The sequence below is a fragment of the Eleginops maclovinus genome, chromosome 13 (assembly GCF_036324505.1).
Source record: "Eleginops maclovinus isolate JMC-PN-2008 ecotype Puerto Natales chromosome 13, JC_Emac_rtc_rv5, whole genome shotgun sequence".
Classification (NCBI taxonomy): domain Eukaryota; kingdom Metazoa; phylum Chordata; class Actinopteri; order Perciformes; family Eleginopidae; genus Eleginops; species Eleginops maclovinus.
In genome coordinates this window covers 19976421-19996070 of record NC_086361.1, presented here as the reverse complement: position 1 = coordinate 19996070, position 19650 = coordinate 19976421, and the positions used below count along the sequence as shown (strand labels likewise).

Here is a 19650-nt window from a genome sequence, read left to right as displayed (position 1 = left end):
ATTCCAGCATATTCATTTTTTGTCAACCCAATGATTGTTAAATATAATTTTGGATAATTGAATAGACATTAAAACATCTAAGTTTAAAAGTTTGTAGTTTATTTTTCTGTGTTAAAATATAAAAGATGTAGATCTAGTTGGATTGAGGTGGAGTAGAAGTATAGTGGCTCTAAAAGAAAATGCTCAAAAGTAACTGAAATTTCTACTTGAATTCATTATTTTAAATAAGATAAAACAGTGAATATATGCATATAAATAATGAAGGATATATATCTATAGAGTATATATATTGGTTACACTATAAATATACAGACTTTCCACCAGTGTGTGTTTGTGTGTGTGTGTGCGTACCGATGGAAACAAACGCTCGCACGACTGAAAGAACAACAAAGCGAATGATATGGTAATTACTGTGTGATGTGCGCCGAGGAGGTCACAACGACGAGGAGAGTGACTCCGACAATCACACGGGGAAAAAAAATTGAGAGACAGCGCGGCGTTGTTGCCATGGAGATGACTTACTCTCTCTCTCTCTCAGCTGCCGCATCCCATAGTAGTCGCCGGCGGAGTAATTGGCTTTGAAAATGGAGGGACTGCCGGTGAAAAGGAGGGTAAATGAGTTAAGCCTATTACCCTCCAGTGTGGCTCCTTTAATAATTGGGACGTGTTGACCCTCACTGTTTGGCCACGTGAGCGCTCTTTCTCTCCCTCTGAGCGGCCGGGTTTGGGCCTGCAGGCGCACGGCAACCCGACTGAACTCGTGTTTACATGTTCCCACGTGAGCGGAGCGGCTCTCTAAGAAGCCAAATAATTACTTTGTACAAAATATGTATGATTTCATTTTTATTGGATGATTTAATTACATAACGTTCAACTTGACACACACACACACACACGCACACACACACACACACACGGAGGTACTTGAACTTTGCTCTTTTAGTGTTGCTTTAAATTAGTTACTTTATAAATTCATATTTTTTTTACTACGAACTTTGAAAATAAGGTTTTTTTTAAGTAAAATCTATTTAATGTTTTATTTTAATTGTTTCTTAAAATATTTCTCAGCTCCAGTTTATTATTGTTATATAAATGTGTCTTTTTCGTTGCTTTTTGGGCGATTTTTACCATTTTTAATGTCAATCTGCCTTATTGCTGAAGTGCTCCCATTAGCAGAGCTTCGAGCAGAGCACATAGTAATTCAAATCAATTGTAACTCTGTTGCCAAGAGCGCTTTGATTCAGCAGGCTCAGCATCCCGAGCCCATCACTCATTTGTTGGATTAGCTAACTTGTTACTATGATGCCTTTTATTCTCTCTGCTGATTTAGTGACCACTCAGCTCATTGGCTGTACAAAGGCTTACCTTGACAGCATAAAATAATGGGTATAAAACACATCCAGGATGTCAAAGTGATGTTTTTTTAGTTAGATTTTACCAGCAGTTGCCAGGAACACGTACAGCACATGCTCGGTCTTTTACATTCAAACCTGTTCAGAATAGCCTACTCAATCAGCATTAATCATCTGGTTTTGCTGACTTAAATGCTACTCTCCTGTCCCTTCACGTCCTTAAATAATGTCTATTTTCTGTCTGACCTGTATGCATGTTATAATTAGCTGTTTTTACCTATAGAGTATTTCTTATATGCATCGTAAAGTGTCCTTGGTTGTCTTGAAAGGTGCCGCCAAGTAAAATATATTATGATTATAACGGCCGTCTACCAATTAGAGGGCTACTGGTTCCCCAACCCTTATCAAGATGTCAATGTGTCCTATGGAAGTAGGCATGTCATGTCGGTATTGAAGTGCGTGTGTGTGTGTGTGTGTGTGTGTGATACGCCTCAGGTGGCAGAGACAGACGCGGTGGTCCGGTGTTAACGTTTCCATCACGCAGCAACCACGACAGAATACGAACGGACGACCTGCGGAGACTGATCGCTTACCTCGCCGGCATCCCCAGGTGACACATTTAACACGTTTTTTTTGTTGTTGCTTTGTGTGTGAGTGTGTAAGTAGAGCATATTCATGTGTGTGTGTCTATTCTCCACACTAGCACTAGGAGAAGCAATGCCTCAATACGAAGCTAAACACCCGGAGCTCCGTAAGCGAACACGTGAGGGCAGCTGACATGTGATGGAGGGAGAAATAATTCAAGAGCAGTTAGCCTGCTGCAGCTTCGTCTCTGCCAAAAAAAACCAGTTCTAGAAAACACAGAGAGATGCTGAGAGGGAAAGCCTGAGCTCAGAGAGGGATGTATTAGAAAACAACTGATGGAAGGGAGGAGGGATCATTAGAGAGAGAGAGAGAGAGAGAGGATTGAAACTCACGGAGACGGAGAGCGCATGCGTGAGGAGGTGTGTGTGAGCGAACGGGTGTGTATGTGTGAAAGCAAAACAAAGTGTCGCAGTAGCCGAGGCAGTGCAGCAGCAGCAGCAGATACGGAGGAAGATAGGCTCCTCACCTCGCAGGTAAAACATCTCTCCCCTCAAGATGTTTACTCCTCTTTAATCTGCCGCTCCTCTCCTCCCCTCCATCTGTCGTTCGCCGCCTCTGTCTCTCTCCGTCTGCTCGCCTCTCCATTTGAAGTCACCACCTCTGTGTAATTCTCTGACTTTTTGAAATGTCCTTTAGGCATTCGTAGCCCTCTGTCATCGTGTCATGATTTGCATATTTGTGTAAGCTCCTTCAACGGTGAGGTTTTCCGGTGATTAGAAGTGTTCTATTTTGGGGAACATCTGCACACTGCTGCACGCTGGAGATCCTCTGACAGACTGTCAAAAGAGGGAGAGGTTTGGAAAAGGATGGAGGAATTCACAGAATATGAAGAGGATATTTAGGTTTAACAGCTTATTTCTCATCGCTTAAAAGGAGAAGAAGTACTCTAGGTTTTTAAAAAGTAGTCACACAAGCGTTGAGATAGTATTGCTCCTAATATCCTGAAGTTGTTCTGCAGATTTCAGGGGTGTAAGGTTGTGTAATAACCACAGAGAGACGAGGCTGCTGATGTAAAAATGTGCTGATTTGTATTTTTTACATTCCTGTGACTCATTTGTCACAGATTTCTGTGTGGGTGGGTGTGTGTGTGTGTGTGTGTGTGTGTGTGTGTGTGGGCGGGTGTGTGGGATGTGTGTTTGCTGCGTAGGCGTCTCACCATATAGAAAATGCGTCATCTCACTTGTTTGTTTTGATTCCTCTCTTCCAATCTCTTTCTCCCTCTTGTCATCCCTCTCTCATCCCTTTCCCACGCCTGTCATCTGTCTCCCCTCTCTCTGGATTACACTCCTCTCCAATCTCCCACCGCCCCTCCCTCACATCCCTCCCTCCCCTCTCGTCTCTTTTAATTCCACCCACTCCCGCCGACCTCCATACATCTCCAGCGAGGAGGTGTGTAAACATGGCTTCACGGTCATCGTTGATATGCGCGGCTCCAAGTGGGACAGCATCAAGCCTCTGCTGAAGATCCTGCAGGAGTCCTTCCCGTCCTGCATCCACGTCGCCCTCATCATCAAACCAGACAACTTCTGGCAGAAGCAGAGGACTAACTTCGGCAGCTCCAAGTTCGAATTCGAGGTAGGAGGGGGGGAAAATGTTCAGATTCATAACGAGAACAGTTTATTTAACATCCTCTCTGCTCGATGGATTCATCTGAGGTGTCCCATGCATGACAACAAAAGGCTCATAATGTGATTGGAGTTCAAACCAGAGAAGAATTAACCACGGCTATATAGGGTAATGGCTTTTATTATGTAATGATGTGAAGCTGAAGCGAGGAGAGACTTGGTTACAGTAGATCTTTAGCATGCTGTAATGACTATTGCAATAACCCGGTAAGAGGGGGAAAATGTTTCGGATTCTTACTGATTACAGTTTATTTAACGTCCTCTCTGCTCTATGGATTCATCTGAGGCTGCAAAAACGCTGTCAGAAGCAACATATTCGGATCGTCATTATGTTGACTGTGCCATGCATGACAACAAAAGGCTCATAATGTGATTGAGGTTGAAACCAGAGAAGCATTAACCGCTGCAGTTACGGCTATATACAGTGAATGGCTTTTATTATGTAATGATGTGAAGCTAAAGCGAGAAGAGTCTATTGCAGTAGCCCAGTAGGAGGGAATTCGAGGTAGGAGGGGGAAAATGTTCAGATTCTTAACGATCACAGTTTATTTGAACCTCATCTCTGCTCTGTGGATTCATCTGAAGCTGTAGAAATGCTGCTTGAAGCAACAATTAAATGAAATAAATGCCTTTTTGTTTCGGATTGTCAAAATGTTTAGCGGACTGATGAGTGCCATGCATGACAACAAAAGGCTCTTAATGTGAGTGAGGTTTAACCAGAGAAGAGTTAAGTGTGGCTAGTGTAACGGGTTCTGTTATGTAATAATGTGAAGCTAAAGCGAGAAAGGACTTGGTAAATGTAGATTTTTAGCAATGACAACTGCAATAACCCCGGAGATACCAAGTGACTCAATTCTATACTGGCCAATTTAAAAAAAATGAGCTATCCCTTAATTCGCTGTCAGCTGAGTTGTCATAACGACAGCTGCAGTCAGCTGAGCTGTTCATTGTCAGCACATTTTGTTATGTGTCTGTCCCTGCTGCTGCTGCCTCACACTCAGCCCTGAAACTGAGGATCATGAAGCTGTTTCAAACCCCCCCACCCCCGTTTCACAGCTAATTAAATGATATACTCACAACAACATGCTTATTCCCTTGTTCTGACTGAGGTTGAGCTAAGTGTGAAGCAGTGCACCAAACAAACCCCAGCACGGGCTAATCAGGGCTTTTGAAGTGGTGAAGCTTCCTTTACGTGATGTTCGAAGCCCTGTTTTCCTAAATGCACTCTAATGAGGAGCGGGTAACGCTTTCCCGCCTTCTCTGTTTGATGTGCTCGCCGTGATAATGATCAGCTTATCCTTCATCCTAATGAGACAAACCCCCATACTGTAGCGCAGGTGGAGCCCTGTTGCTCCGTACAGGATGTTCCTGGACTCTGGCGTACATTGTGCTTCTGATACGTTCAGTGTGAGTAGAGGCAGCCGTGTGGAAACTGATTGTTCACATGCCCACACACACACACACACGTCCATTGTGGTCTGCTGACACCATATTGATTATGTGAGAGGAATTATAGGCAGACGCCAAAGGGCAGGTTAGTTATCCATGAGCAGCCGTGCAGTGACACACTCGCATTGATTGCACTGCATCATATTGTACATTTATTATCATTTCTGTAGGTTGTATGCAAAAGGCGTTCTTTTATCTTGCGTTATTTAATTGCATTTAATAGTTGCTAGGACTACTATGTGTGCAAAATGTTCCACGCCTGAGTAAAATAGGGTGATGCAATCCAGTATTCACACACCAATCAGGTACAAGCTTTTTTATCACACCTTTTATTTTCCAATTTTTCACAACAAAACCCAATATTCATGACAAAAACATTTCCAATCCCACCCCTCACCCACTGCAGGTGGTATACCCCGATGTTCAAACAAACATACAACAGAGAAAATAAATAATAATAATTATGATAATCAAATACAATTTAAAAATATAGAACAAAATTAATTAATTTTAAAAAAAAAGATTAAAAAACATAATGATGGTAATAGACAATCCATAAATAAATGCCCAGATCAAATATACATCACACAAATAAACCCAAAGCCAGTTAGGTACTCTTAATGCCAGCCTTTTCAACCCCTCATGCGACCGGGTTTACATTTGCGTGTTGAAGAATCTTCCCTCCCAGCTTGCTGAAATGAAATGCTCCTCTCTGTCGAATCTGCTCGGGATAAAAGGAAGCAACGAGACGAAGCGCAGGCAGTCTGCAGCCTCGATTTGGGTTGTTGATGAATCGCTCCTCGGTTCTGCGGGGGGAACAACGGTACCCAAGAGCCCCGACCGATCCTCCCTCTCACCATTCAACACAGTACAGAATCAATTCACTTCAAATAAACAATAGCAAACATCGCAATATCAGTGTTCTCCCCCTGGCAAGAGCCACTTAGCTTACCCAAGGACAACAGAGTGTTTCTGCGTTGTTTGGCTCACTATCGCTCCTTCTCCATCCGTCTTTGGCCATGTGTGTGGGGGTGTTGTGCGGAGGTGGCTCAACAGAAACACAGAGGCACCGAAACCAAACAGGGAGACATTTCCTTACTGTATCTCTGAACTGGTATTGTGATATGCACTTGTTGCACGGAGAGGATTTGATTGAACTCTAAAGTAAAAGATGACCAGGCGATCAAAGCGTATGACGTCACATTATGTCGAACTGTGATAGATGTGGACGTTTCAAAAGGATTTATTTTCAAGTGGCTCCTTTTTAAGTTGTGAAGCTGCAGCGTGTTGAATAAACAGGATCAAATATAATCACACCGTGGATGTATTCAGCTATTCATTACAGAGCTTTACCTTAAATTACATCCCTACAACTCATTAACAAATCTTAAGCTGCTTTATTTTAGAAACTCGGGGTTGGTCATGTCTTGCCTTCCTAAATAAAAAAACCTCAGAAGGCAAAACGAGGAGAGATTAGAAGCATTCTGCACCTAATTAACTGAAATAATCCTTTTAAACACCTATTTAAATCCTCCTCTCGCTCCCTATCTTGACTCATTTTCCTCCACCCTGGCTCCCTAGACCACCATGGTGTCATTAGAGGGTCTTACGAAGGTCGTGGACCCCTCCCAGCTGACGTCGGACTTCGACGGCAGCCTGGACTACAACCATGAGGAGTGGATAGAGGTGAGATTGGTCCTCCATCCTGTCAATCAAGCCCGATCCATAAATCCATCTTGAAAGTCCTTTGACATGCAGTTAATGAAGTGCCTTACTCAATAATCATGGCTTGAAAACAACTGCATGAATTGCTTTACTAGCAGTAGAAGGGTTAGTCTTATTATTAGCAGCACTCTTTAGCTGTTAGCTTAAATTCGTCTGGTTCTGTGACGTTTGTATCTCACTACTGTTGCTGTGTTTTCAATGCAGGTGCGCGTGGCGTTCGAGGAGTTCTCCGGTCACGCCACTCAGATGCTGGCTCGTCTAGAGGAGATGCAGGAAACAGTGTCGAGGAAAGACTTCCCCCAAGATCTGGAAGGAGCCCGGCGGATGATCGAAGAACACGCCACGCTGAAGAAGAAGGTCATCAAAGCTCCGATAGAGGAGCTGGACACTGAGGGGCAGAGGTAAGCATGTGGGAATACAGAGGGGTTTGCTTTCTGTTTGATATATGACTGAAGATGAAAGCTAAAAGCCAGTATGACCTTCTTCGTCCTAATACTGTACAGATTTGTCTCTGTGAAATATTTCTTATCTCTTCTTGAACTCCAGGTTGCTCCAGAGAATCCAGAGCAGCGAGTCCTTCTCCAACCGTAACGGCAGCAGTGGCGGCAGCGGGGGGAACAGCGGCGGCGGTGGCGGAGGCGGGATGTGTAACGCCGACACGCAGGGCCTGGTGCCGCGCATCACCCAGCTGCTGGACAAACTGCACTCCACGCGACAGCAACTCCACCAGGCCTGGCACGTCCGCAAGCTGCAGCTGGATCAGTGCTTCCAGCTGCGCCTGTTCGAGCAGGATGCAGAGAAGGTCGGTGGAGAGGGAGTGGTGTCATACAGCATGTGCAGTGGTGTAGCAATAATCCATAACCTCAGCTGGAGATCACTGAGAGGAACTGCCAATAAAAACAGAAACTTCATTACACCCACAGAGAGGGCATTGATTTACGCTGCGTATGGAGAACACAACGCCCTTTATTTTGGCCTTTTAAAGATATAATATGGAGCATTTATGCATTAAATGTCTAAAAAATACTAAGCTTATGTAAGATTTTGTGCTACGTTGAGTCTCTACATCATCCCAAATGTTTCAAACTCTATTTAGATCCATCATTGTCAACGATCTGTTTCATTTTGTCGGCTGTAATGGTGACGTATCCTCTTTGAACAAGCGTTACAGTTGCATACCAGAAGCTGTAAATGCACTTTTTATCCAGTTTTAAGTCCCCATTATATGACACACTTCTTGATTCTTAATTGTTTTTAACTATATATTTTAACCAGTCAGGTTTTAATCATTGGATCTCTTGATTGTACGTTTACAGACGACCATGCTAACCAAACCTTCTTAAAAAAACACTGATTTTAAACATGAAACTGCTTTATTCAGAGTGTTTAAAGGTTTTAGTCAGATTGTAGGTTTGATTTAGAAGGAGTAGACCTCTGAAGGTATTTCGGCTTAGAGTTATAACCTCCTGAACGTCTGGATCTTTAGTTATCAAAGACAAAAAATTTGTTTTGCCTTTAATCGGATAGGACAGTGGAGAGTGACAGGAAAGTGGGAGAGAGAGTCGGGGTGGGATCCGGAAAGGACCACGGGTCGGGAATCGAACCCGGGTCGCCGGCGTACGGTGCAGGTGCCCCAGCCAGTTGCGCCACGGCCGGGGCCAAGGTTTTCACTTTTAATCATCGGGTCAATTTGTTTCGGAGAGGAGCATACCTCTGCAGATAGTTCGGCTCCAGGGAAAATCCTCCTGAACGATAAATAACGATGTCATCCTAACCACGAGAAGCTGCATTAAATGACACACTATATTGCTTTCGAATGACAAACCCCCGGTGGCTCAAGACATGATATATTGCGAGCTTTAAAAGTGGCTTAAACTTTTATTTCTGGAATGAAACAGGAGGTAGAATCTGAGCAACTGCACCCTGGCACCACATCCCACGGTGACAGCCAGGAAGATGGAGGAGAGCTGCTTCAGCTTCAAAGCCACCTTCTCTGGCTGCCTCCCAGACGGCTCAGGTGATGACAGCTGCAGCACAGAATAGAAAGAGACAGAGGGAGAGAGAAATTCACAGATCCATGTTTGAGTAAGTAGAATAAAAAAAAAAAAGCAGGTTGCAGCAACAGAGAGAGAGGGAGCGAGCGAGCTGCAGTCTTGGATACACTGCAGTCGTAGGAGCTTGTTGCTAGGACACCATAGGCCACGAGTTTGTTCTCAAGGAGAGCCTGAGAGGATACTCTTAATAGAGGCAGTCCATTTCTCTGTATCTGGCCTGGAAAGATGACAACTCTCCGCAGCACTACACACACACAGACACAAACTGATCTAAGTGCCGGGTGTTTGTCTTCACCGGCTGTTTGCAGTGAAGGTTAATGTTGATCCCGTAACTTGTGTTTCCATTTGGCTCACATGTCCTTTCTCTTCCTGTCATTCCCCGTTCTTTTAGATGTTTGACTGGATCATGCACAACAAGGGTCTGTTCCTGGCAGGCTACACAGAGATTGGCAACAACCACCCCCACGCTATAGAGCTGCAAACCCAGCACAACCACTTCGCTATGAACTGCATGGTAAGATGTACACACACACACACACACACACACACACACACACACACACACACACACACACACACACACACACACACACACACACACACACACACACACACACACACACACACAGCGGGAGGTGACGCTTTCCCGCCCACTCGGACTATTAAGGCTGTGCCCCGCACTCTGTAATCATACAGTTATTGCACTTAGCACTAACCTCTAGTACTGTGTGTGAGTGTTTGTTTGGAGCAGCCTATGCTTCTGTGCACACACACATTTTCCTCTTATTAGCAGCCAGGCTCTAAGTAATACTATTCTTTATCCACAGCCTGCATTACATAACCAGTATTAAACCACTGATAGAAGGAATCAATGGAGCTGCTAGAGCTTCTAGATGAGAAACTACAGTGTGAATTTAAAGGTCCCCTATTATGCAAAAGGCACTTTTTGCTGTCTTTTATACATAAATATGTGTCCCCGGTGTGTAAGGAGACTCACAAAGTGTCAGAAGATACAACCCTCTCTCTTTTCCTCCTTACCCACATCTCTAAAAACGGGGGTACAAACGAGCTGATCCAGATTTGCTGCCGAAATGACGTCATAAGCGAAATGTGGGCTGGCTTTACATTGATCTCCTGGCAACGTTCCCCCCACGTGACACGTCCCAACCTATCGTCCCCCATATACAGTCACGAGTTGAATCCCCTCTGCAGCACCTCTGTGTCTCTGTGCAGGATGTCTGCAGGAGGGACAGAGTTGTTGTAAATATAATACATATAATGTCTCTGTTCTAGTAAACACTGAGAAGTGTTTCAGAAATAATGTGGCGTTTAATCACGGCAGCGTTTAGTTGAGTTTCTGAGAGATCATGATGCTCCAAAGGGGCGTGGCCAGCTTCAGCTCAGCTCAGATTTAAAGCGACAGTCACAGAATCAGCACTTCAGGAACAGGGCTGACATAGAGGGGGATGAGGCATGCTACAATGGGGGATGTGTTTGGTATGTTGAGCAAAACACTTCACAGACATGTTTTTTAAAGATGTTGCCCTCCAATATATTGTTGAAATATAGCACAATAGGAGACCTTTAAGATGAGAAAACTACTGTGTGAATTTAAAATCTATTCTTCTCTTTTACTTACGGCGCTTAATTAACTATTTCCTTAAGCGTATCTTATCTTTACTACCTACCTTCGTCCCCTTTGATTAACCCGTCTCTTCCCCCCCTGCTGTGCAGAACGTGTACGTGAACATAAACCGCATCATGTCAGTGGGCAACCGGCTGCTGGAGTCGGGTCACTACGCCTCCCAGCAGATCAAGCAGATCTCGGGCCAGCTGGAGCAGGAGTGGAAGGCCTTCGCCGCGGCGCTGGACGAACGCAGCACGCTGCTGGAGATGTCGGCCAACTTCCATCAGAAGTGTGACCAGGTGAGGCAGAAACACAAGCATCAAAACAGATACACAGCTGCCACTAAAGAGTGTTTTATAGATCGTTATCTGGGTAATAGTTACAATAATTCATCTTAAAATCTCTTAAGGGGGATATTTTCAAATAGCTGGATTTTAAAACTGAGAGATATATTTATTTTCTTATCATTTAGGATGAAGCACTACAGGAAGTCTTCAGATTTAGGACAACTAACTTTATAAATAACTTATAAGATGATTTAGTGTCCATTGACTTAATATTAGCTTTAACTTCCTAGAAATGTGACCAGGTCAGAACCACACAAGCATCCAAACAGATCTACAGCTGCAACTAAAGATTACTTGAGTCACAGATTCATCCGCTGAATATTTAGTCAATGAATAAATATTTGGATCTTTGAAATGTCATAAAACATGAACATTTGGACAAACTTACAATTCCATTCACCCAAGCAGACATCTTCAAATGGCTGGTTTGTATTAATAACCATTCTTAACTAAACGATCAATCATTTATGGCAAATAAGCGCAATAATAATAATCAGAGGATGGAACCAGATAATGTCTTGAATATTTTCCTTTGAATAATTCTTGTGCCAATACATTGTCTCTGGATTACTGATTGATAATGGCTTTAGCTTTACACAGATGAAAGGTCTCCAAGTTAGCAACAATAGTGAAGAATGTCCAGCCCTGACCAACATGTCTGAGGCTCATTAATTATCACATTATATGTTTGTTCAATTCTTAGTACAACCTAAGCAGATAAGCATATATCCCCAAATGAAACAAGTCCATAAAGTCAGGTACAGTGGGAATAAAACCCACGTTAACGTCCCTCTGGAACGAGCCAAGGTGTTGACCTTCACCATCGTAATGGATGCACACACTTGCTTGTACAACACCCACCCGGCCTCATTAAATCTACAAAGCCTAACACATGCATGCATTATCATATATTTACATTCACAGTTGCAACATATAAGTACGCCGTTTGTTATCTGGCTGTTATTTCCGTCTGTGCTCATTAGCAGAGCCACTATGGAAACGATTCATGGCCTGCAAAGGGAAACATGAGCAGAACTCGGGAACATGGGTGGTACGACTTTTTCCGACCTGGAATATTGCCGTCATCACACCAGCCTTTTATGTTTGTGAGCTGAAATAGAAACAGCTTTTCTTTCCCCCTCCCCAAGAGGCTACCTTAAACTATCCTCCTACACAAACTAAGAAGCTCATTTGATATTTTGTTGTTGTGCTTTTTTATTCCAACTAGAGGGATGTTTTAAAGGGAGTAATGAGCTCGCTTGTACATTTTCTTTGAGTGTAGCTCTGCTGATTGTTTTCCTTCGCTCCCACAGGGGTGTGCTACAAGTTCTAGGAAGTCACCACAGGCTCTGAACAGCACATATTTAATCGTCCTGTAAAAGCTTTAAGTACAGCTCATACATATGGACATTTGTGCATCTTAAAGCTGAGTAATAGTATAAAAAATTCTCCTCAGGCTACGTCTTGTACACTCCTGCACGTCTGACTTCCATGTGACTCCTGGGAAGAGCAGCTGGATGTACTCCGTCTCATGTGAAGCGCTTTGCATCTCAGTCTGTGTGAATTAAAGCGTGCGTTTGTCCCCCTGCAGTACATGAGTAACGTGGACTCGTGGTGCAAAGCGTGCGGCGAGGTGGATTTGCCCTCGGAGCTTCAAGACCTCGAAGATGCCATCCACCACCACCAAGGCCTGTACGAACACATCACTGCTGCCTACTCCGAGGTAAAACACACTCCACTTCTGCATATATTAACGAGCATTGAGATTAAGAGAAGAAAATAGCATTCCAACTCATCAAAATGCTTGTTGTTTAGGTTGTTTAATACACTTACTCAAGTCAGAAATAGGTTATTCACATACTTCGCAACTGTGCAAGCTTTTCCCTAGTGGGAGCTAAACTTTAGAAATATGGGAAAATGCAGCTCTCATATTATTTGGGGTAGAATTAGATTCGGTTCGTAGGATTAAGTGAAAATGAAAGCTTAAGTCTACACTGTACAACTCTGTACCTCACATTTAATTACTTTTACTGACAATATTGAATGAGTTGCATCTGTACAGTCTAAAAATGTTTCATCGTGTGTTTCACCAATTCCTCATTTGTGGCTTTTTCGAATTATCAATTCCCTTTTTACGTTCCCATTAAAACCCCAAAAGTGTGTGCTTTCACAGGTAGTTATACACACTGTCTGCTGGCTGTTGCTATACATGTATTTTTAGGTGAAAACGAAACACATTAAGGCCCGTTTCTTTCCATTCTTGTGCATTTCTCTTGTGACGCATGATGTCTGTCTGTTCTTCAGGTGAGCCAGGATGGCAAAGCCCTGCTGGACAAACTGCAGCGACCTCTGACCCCGGGCAGCGCTGATTCGCTGACGGCGTCGGCGAACTACTCCAAGGCCGTGCACCACGTCCTGGATATCATCCACGAGGTGCTGCATCACCAGAGACAGTTGGAGAACATCTGGCAACACCGCAAAGTGAGGCTGCACCAGCGTCTGCAGCTCTGTGTTTTTCAGCAGGACGTGCAACAGGTACACACACACACACACACACACACACACACACACACACACACACACACACACACACACACACACACACAGATACACTGTATATGTGTCGGATGTCGCAACGACGCATTCTGAGATAATCGTGCATTTATGTGAACATTTCTTTTGGATATTTTGAGGTCTTTAAGAAGTGTTTACTCAGACCACAAATACATTTTTGAAGCTTGTTAAGACAGGGCCAACTTCAGCGATCACTGTCTCCTCTCGCTCTCATCAGCCCGCCTCCCTGACACAATGAGTGACAGGATGATAGTAAGACATCAGGGTCCGTGACAGCTGGTCTTTATCTAATCTCAAATGAGAATAAAGTATTGGCTTTCAGAATATTCAAATATTATCGCCAAATTCAGATAATAAATACAACGTTGAAGCTTTTAAAAGTACCATGACGAGCAACGAAAGGAGCAACGTAACGGCAGAAGCATTACAACCATGGATGCATAATAAGAACTGGATACAGTGTTGGAGGCGGGTTTGTTCATCCTATGAGAGCTGCTCATTGGCGCATGAAGACAAAAATGCCCTGAGATTGTCGAGAGCAAAACATCACAAATTACCCATCAGGCCCGGCTGTGGAGAGAATAGAGCATGCGCAGTTAAGTTTTCCCTTAAGCCCCGCCCCCAATCTTCCACTTCGGCTCAGTAGAATGAATCTGGATTCAGCTTTTAGTGCATTTTACAACTTTAAGGACCTACTTTTTTTTAATATTGGCTATAAAAGGGTTCATACTGGGTAGTTTATTTCGTTTAAAAAAAAAATCCAACGATTTACAGACGTTTCTTTCCCAATGTAAGTCAATGGGAAAAAGTCTGGGTGACACAACGGAAGTTGTACCTGGAGTTTAGAAACTACGAATATATTATCAAAGTCTGGCACACTTCCTGGGGGCTTGATTACAACAAGCGGTGTGTGTGTTCCCTGGGAAAATACACACACACTCAGGCACAGGGGGCAAGCAAGGACTAATATGCCCCCAGAATATTAAGCCTTGAGCCCACTCCTAAAATAGCAATGGCTAAAATATTGTTTGCATATTTTGAAGGACTTTTTCACAGAAGGGTGCTCAGAAAGCTAAGAATTTCCAACTCGTGTATACAACTCAAAATGTGTTTCTGGGTCGCTGCGACTGATTCTGATAGAGCAGCTCACATATAAAGTATGTTGTTTGTATACAAGCACACGTTGTAATTCAAGGACTGAGCAGTTTCTTCAGAACATCATGCGAGGGTTGGACAGTAATGCTTGTCCGCCCACAGAAAATAGCAGGGTGGGCTACTCGTTTATAAGAATTGTCCTCTTAATAGAGGGTGTCATCTTGCAGCGGCCATGTTTCCTATCAACATGTCCTTGATTAATTTGAGTCTTCACTTATCGTGCATTAAAAAAAAAGCTTTGGAGGAATGCCTGAAATGTAAATAAAGGCTTAAAAAAAACAACCAAATAATCCGATTTGGTCATACAGACATGCAACAAAAAATAAATCATGGGCATTCCTGAGGGTGTTGACATGGCAACTGTTGCCATGGAAACTGAATTGGGTCATATGTCCATGCAGATGCTTTTTTGTTCGCTCAATAACGCTGCGAAGGACAGAGTGCGGGGAGAGCAGTGTGAGAAATAAAGACCTCGGTGCGACGCCTCGTACAATCCTCATCAGCAGTTCTGTCTGTCGTTCCTCTCCTCTTGCACACTTTTCCGATTATCGTCAACACTTAGTGGCTTATCGGCAACCTCAGAGCACCCCCTTGTGGTCGACCTGTTTCCTTTATCTCTGTCACTTCTCATGGGTTCTCTGCACAGGTGCTGGACTGGATCGAGAACCACGGCGAGGCGTTCCTCAGCAAACACACCGGCGTGGGGAAGTCTCTCCACCGAGCCCGGGCTCTGCAGAAACGCCACGAGGACTTTGAGGAAGTGGCACAGGTAGCCTTCTGTCACTCTCACTGCCCACCAGGTTCCAGCCAATATGATGCTGTGTAGATAATGACGGTGCTTTTCGTTCATCTTTGTCTTGTAGAATCAGTGTCAAATCACCAATGACATCATTTAATTTATTCCTCTAAACGTCACATGTTTTAAGGAATTTGGTTTTAAAGCAAAACCATGCATAAGTAGAAAAAAATCCCTCTTAAGATATTGATAAAAGTTCAATTTAATATAGAACAACACACTCCCTTGCTGAGTTCAATCATAAATACATATATATTCATAGAGAATGAACTTCTAATACTGTTACATACATTTTGTACAGTCTAGCATTAAAATGTTCTATGTGGCTTTAACTCTTTAGCTGTTTGCACTAAAGAGTCTTTAGTATGATGGTTCAAATCATGTATTAGTTCCTTCTAATTTGTTGGTGTTTTTGGGCTAAAAATATGGTTACATTTACTTGAGCTAATACATGTAATTCTCTTAAATACACATTGGAGGCACATGGTATTCATTTCATTGGAATAAATTCCTCCACTCCGTTATAATTCAAACTTTTTTTTTTACCTGAAATACATTTTGTTTAAATTCAAAATAGCATTTTACATGCAGCACTTTTATTTGTAACTTAGTTAGTTGTTATGGAATAATTGATTTGCTGCAGTGTTGCTGCTTTTACCTCTGCAGAAATGTGGGGTAGTTTTCTGTTAGCCATGTAGCATCTTTCTCTTCCTCTTTATAACACCTTGTCCTCACCTGTGTCCTGTCAGTGCACACATCTCCTGATTTTAATGTCTCCCTGCCTCTCCTCTTTCTCTATCTCCTCACGACACCCTGAATATATTTTACTTTGCATTGTTATCGTCTCCCTGGGCTAATCTCTCTCTCCGTTCCCGGGCCAGAATACGTACACTAATGCCGACAAGCTGCTGGAGGCGGCCGAGCAGCTGGCCCAGACGGGAGAGTGCGACCCGGAGGAGATCTACCAGGCCGCCCACCAGCTCGAAGACCGAATCCAAGACTTTGTTCGCCGCGTGGAGCAGCGCAAAGTCCTGCTGGACATGTCTGTCGCCTTCCACACGCACGTCAAAGAGGTGGGCAGGGAGGGTGAAGTAACGCTGGAGTGGATGGTGGGCTGCCTGTTGGATGAGAGCTTTCACAGAGCTCTCAAGAGGAATTTAATTACCAGAGAAAATGTGATGTGTGTGTTGTTTTGCTTTCATGCGGTTAGTCACTAAGAGATGGACATTTTTAAGTCCTCACTTGAAACCTGGTGTAAGAGCCACCTGAGCACTTTTGATTTATTTATTTCATTTACTTTTTGTTAACAGACACTTTATTTAATATTTGACAGATTACTTGGACTTTTATATTAGAATCAAAACCACCTTTTTTTGTTTATGCACTGATTTAGGAGAACAATGCTAAAGTTGTGTTTGTGTTTTGCTATTCTTCTGTAGCTAGTTTTTTAACAACGGATTGCCAGTAAGATGCTGTTAATCTCAATTTCTTTACCGTGTAACCATATTTAGTTATTGAATTAAATGTTATAGCATTCAATTATCTAGCTGTTAGTGGACAGCCAAGATGTAATTTGGCTGGAAATCATCTGCCGTGACGCAGTAATTTACTTTCAGTAATCCCTCGTTCAAGTTTTACCTGCCTCCTGTTGCTGGGTTTTCACTCAGGTTTTTTTTTGCAAGACAAGTCAGAACTAAGATGTCCTTGCAGACTGGACAGGAGCTTGGTGTATTGATAAGGCTACTATACTGTGCACAGGTAGTTTGGCGATGGCGTTAATGTGAGGGTCAGGTTAGGTGAGGTAAGGCTTGAACATAACATTCAAGCCAGGGATTCAGAATCTGAACTGTCCTCTGTGAGTGTCATTCAACAGCTTTCTTAGTTGGTAAATTGACGGCAAATGTGTGTCACTGATTGTTGGCATGTTCGGGTGTGATCACAGCGAGTGTATTCTGCGACAAAAGTGGGATTGTTGAGCATGAGCCTCAACGCCAGTCCGATCAAACGTGCCCTATGTTATTTATTTAGATATTTTTCACTGTACTGACAAATGTCGTCCCGCAGCTGTGGACGTGGCTGGAGGAGCTGCAGAAGGAGCTGCTGGACGACGTTTACGCCGAGTCGGTGGAGGCGGTGCAGGATCTGATCAAGCGCTTCAGCCAGCAGCAGCAGACCACGCTGCAGGTCACCGTCAACGTCATCAAGGAGGGAGAGGATCTCATCCAGCAGCTCAGGTAGAGAATGAAACACATGACTAAACACTGATGTTCAGAAGGAGAAATGATTCAGTGCCATGTCTACCTATATTTATGTTTAAGGAAGCTCTTCATGTCATTATTTCACTATATGGGACTGTTTATGTGTGTGTTTATCAATATCACATGCAACTATAGATGTAATCTTCTATGTACAGTAACAGTAAAACTAGAAACGGAACTGAATCAAACCCTAACATTATGAATTAGCACAAAAAAGGTGAATACAGCCTTAATTTCACTTCTAATGTGAATCCAAAGCAAAAATACAGTAAAAACCAAAAAACTGACCATAAACAATTCTTAAAACTCCTTCATGATAGGAGTGATGATGCGTTCGTGGCATATTTTAGGTCTACTTCCATTATTGGCTTGTTTAAATTCATTGTCTCGAGCTATGACTGCAGGGTCAATTAGACATAGGCGTAATTGGACTTGAAATGAGTGTGAATATATGCAACAAACAGTCGATTTTAAAAAGACGTTACAGGCAGAGCTGAGAGGATGGGTTGGGGGTGTTGGAGAGGATGCAGATGACCCTCATTCTCCAACTCCAGAGGATGTTCCAGTCCCTCTTCATCCTCTTCCTCCCTCTTCATCCACCCCCCCTTTTTTGTGTGTCTCCTTCTCTCCATCCGTCTCTCTCCCTCGGCGCGTTGGCTCCGCTGTGGATTCTTACATAAGTCGGATTTTATGAGCACGCGTCTAACCGGGAGGCGGCTGGATCTCTACACCTTGTTGTAGTGACAGATTATCAATAAAACAATGTTCATTTTGAGCTATGACTCGCGTATAAAGCAAATGCCTTTAATGAGTACCATGTAGTCACCGGTACGTCGTGAAGGTTATATTTATGTATATTTATGAGGTGCGTTGGGTGTGGGCGTGCATCTGTCACGCAGAGTAATCAACCTGAAGCCGATCAGGATCAATGTGACCGCCATTGCTTACTCATGTCCTGCTCTCTGTGAACTCCCTGGTGCATCATGCATGTGTGCATCTGTCGGATTGATGAATCAGAGTGTGCATGATCTGCTTCTCTCTCACACTCAATGTGCCTTTTATCAGAAATCAGATAGCAGACACTCCCTTAGAATGCTGGAAGTCAGGGGGAATGTTTTTAGTAGGAAATCCTTGTGTTTAATAAATATAACAAAGGATGAAAAGCACGGAACGATAGTTAAAAGAGGCTATTGAAACATTTGAATCATTAAATAAAAGTAATATAGTTATATTGTTATATTGACGCGAGATTAATACACGTGATATTTAAAGTAAATAGTATTTTTTCATGGCAGAAAGTACTGCTAATGTCTTTCAAATATTGAAAATAAATCTTATTTTCTGAGTATCTTTGGGATTAAGGCTGAAAAAAAACAATTATATAAAAATAAACATGAGAGCAGATGGTTAAATAATGTGCGGGACTATATTTAGACTTGTTTAAAGACTATTTACTGATAAGTAGTAAAGATTCGCTGTAGTACACAAGTTCAAATATGTTATAAAAGCAATCATAACACAATAAGCCTCGTCTACAAAATCTATTATTGAAAAATAACATTTTAAAGGGGAAATTAATTTAAATCAAATGAACTTTAGCTTCCTCTATTGAAAGTACTGCGTTGCTGTATAGCAGCTGAATCAGCCACTGAGGCCGCTGCAGTTTGACAGATCTCCTGGCACCGAGCCCCGCCGTGTCCTTATGGCTGCTTGTGTATTTGTGTTGCAGGGACTCGGCCATCTCCAGCAACAAGACGCCGCACAACAGCTCCATCAACCACATCGAGAGCGTGCTGCAGCAGCTGGACGAGGCCCAGGCTCAGATGGAGGAGCTTTTCCAGGAGAGGAAGATCAAACTGGAGCTCTTCCTGCAGCTGCGCATCTTCGAGAGGGACGCCATCGACGTGAGTCTGCCCGGGAGGAGAGAGGCCGTGTGTGTCTGAGACATTTTAACCAAATAAATGTGACGATTCCAGAAGCAAACTTAGTGCTACAAACTCTGTGTGTGACGATCATACTCTACCCAAGAAAGCTAAAAGTTAT

General features: G+C 43.2%; 1 protein-coding gene across 5 annotated transcripts in view; it reads left to right on the top strand.

Moving 5' to 3' along the window:
- Positions 1 to 19650, top strand: part of LOC134874775 (triple functional domain protein-like) — a 79797-nt gene that overhangs the window by 30280 nt on the left and 29867 nt on the right. For all 5 annotated transcript variants that reach the window (XM_063898944.1, XM_063898943.1, XM_063898942.1 and 2 more), the window contains exons 4-16: positions 1848 to 1962; positions 3380 to 3572; positions 6653 to 6757; positions 7001 to 7197; positions 7343 to 7598; positions 9242 to 9364; positions 10585 to 10776; positions 12416 to 12547; positions 13129 to 13359; positions 15200 to 15322; positions 16231 to 16422; positions 17414 to 17583; positions 19337 to 19511. In XM_063898944.1, coding sequence (XP_063755014.1) covers positions 1848 to 1962; positions 3380 to 3572; positions 6653 to 6757; positions 7001 to 7197; positions 7343 to 7598; positions 9242 to 9364; positions 10585 to 10776; positions 12416 to 12547; positions 13129 to 13359; positions 15200 to 15322; positions 16231 to 16422; positions 17414 to 17583; positions 19337 to 19511 — 2204 coding nt within the window. The remainder of the gene's footprint in view (positions 1 to 1847; positions 1963 to 3379; positions 3573 to 6652; positions 6758 to 7000; positions 7198 to 7342; positions 7599 to 9241; positions 9365 to 10584; positions 10777 to 12415; positions 12548 to 13128; positions 13360 to 15199; positions 15323 to 16230; positions 16423 to 17413; positions 17584 to 19336; positions 19512 to 19650) is intronic.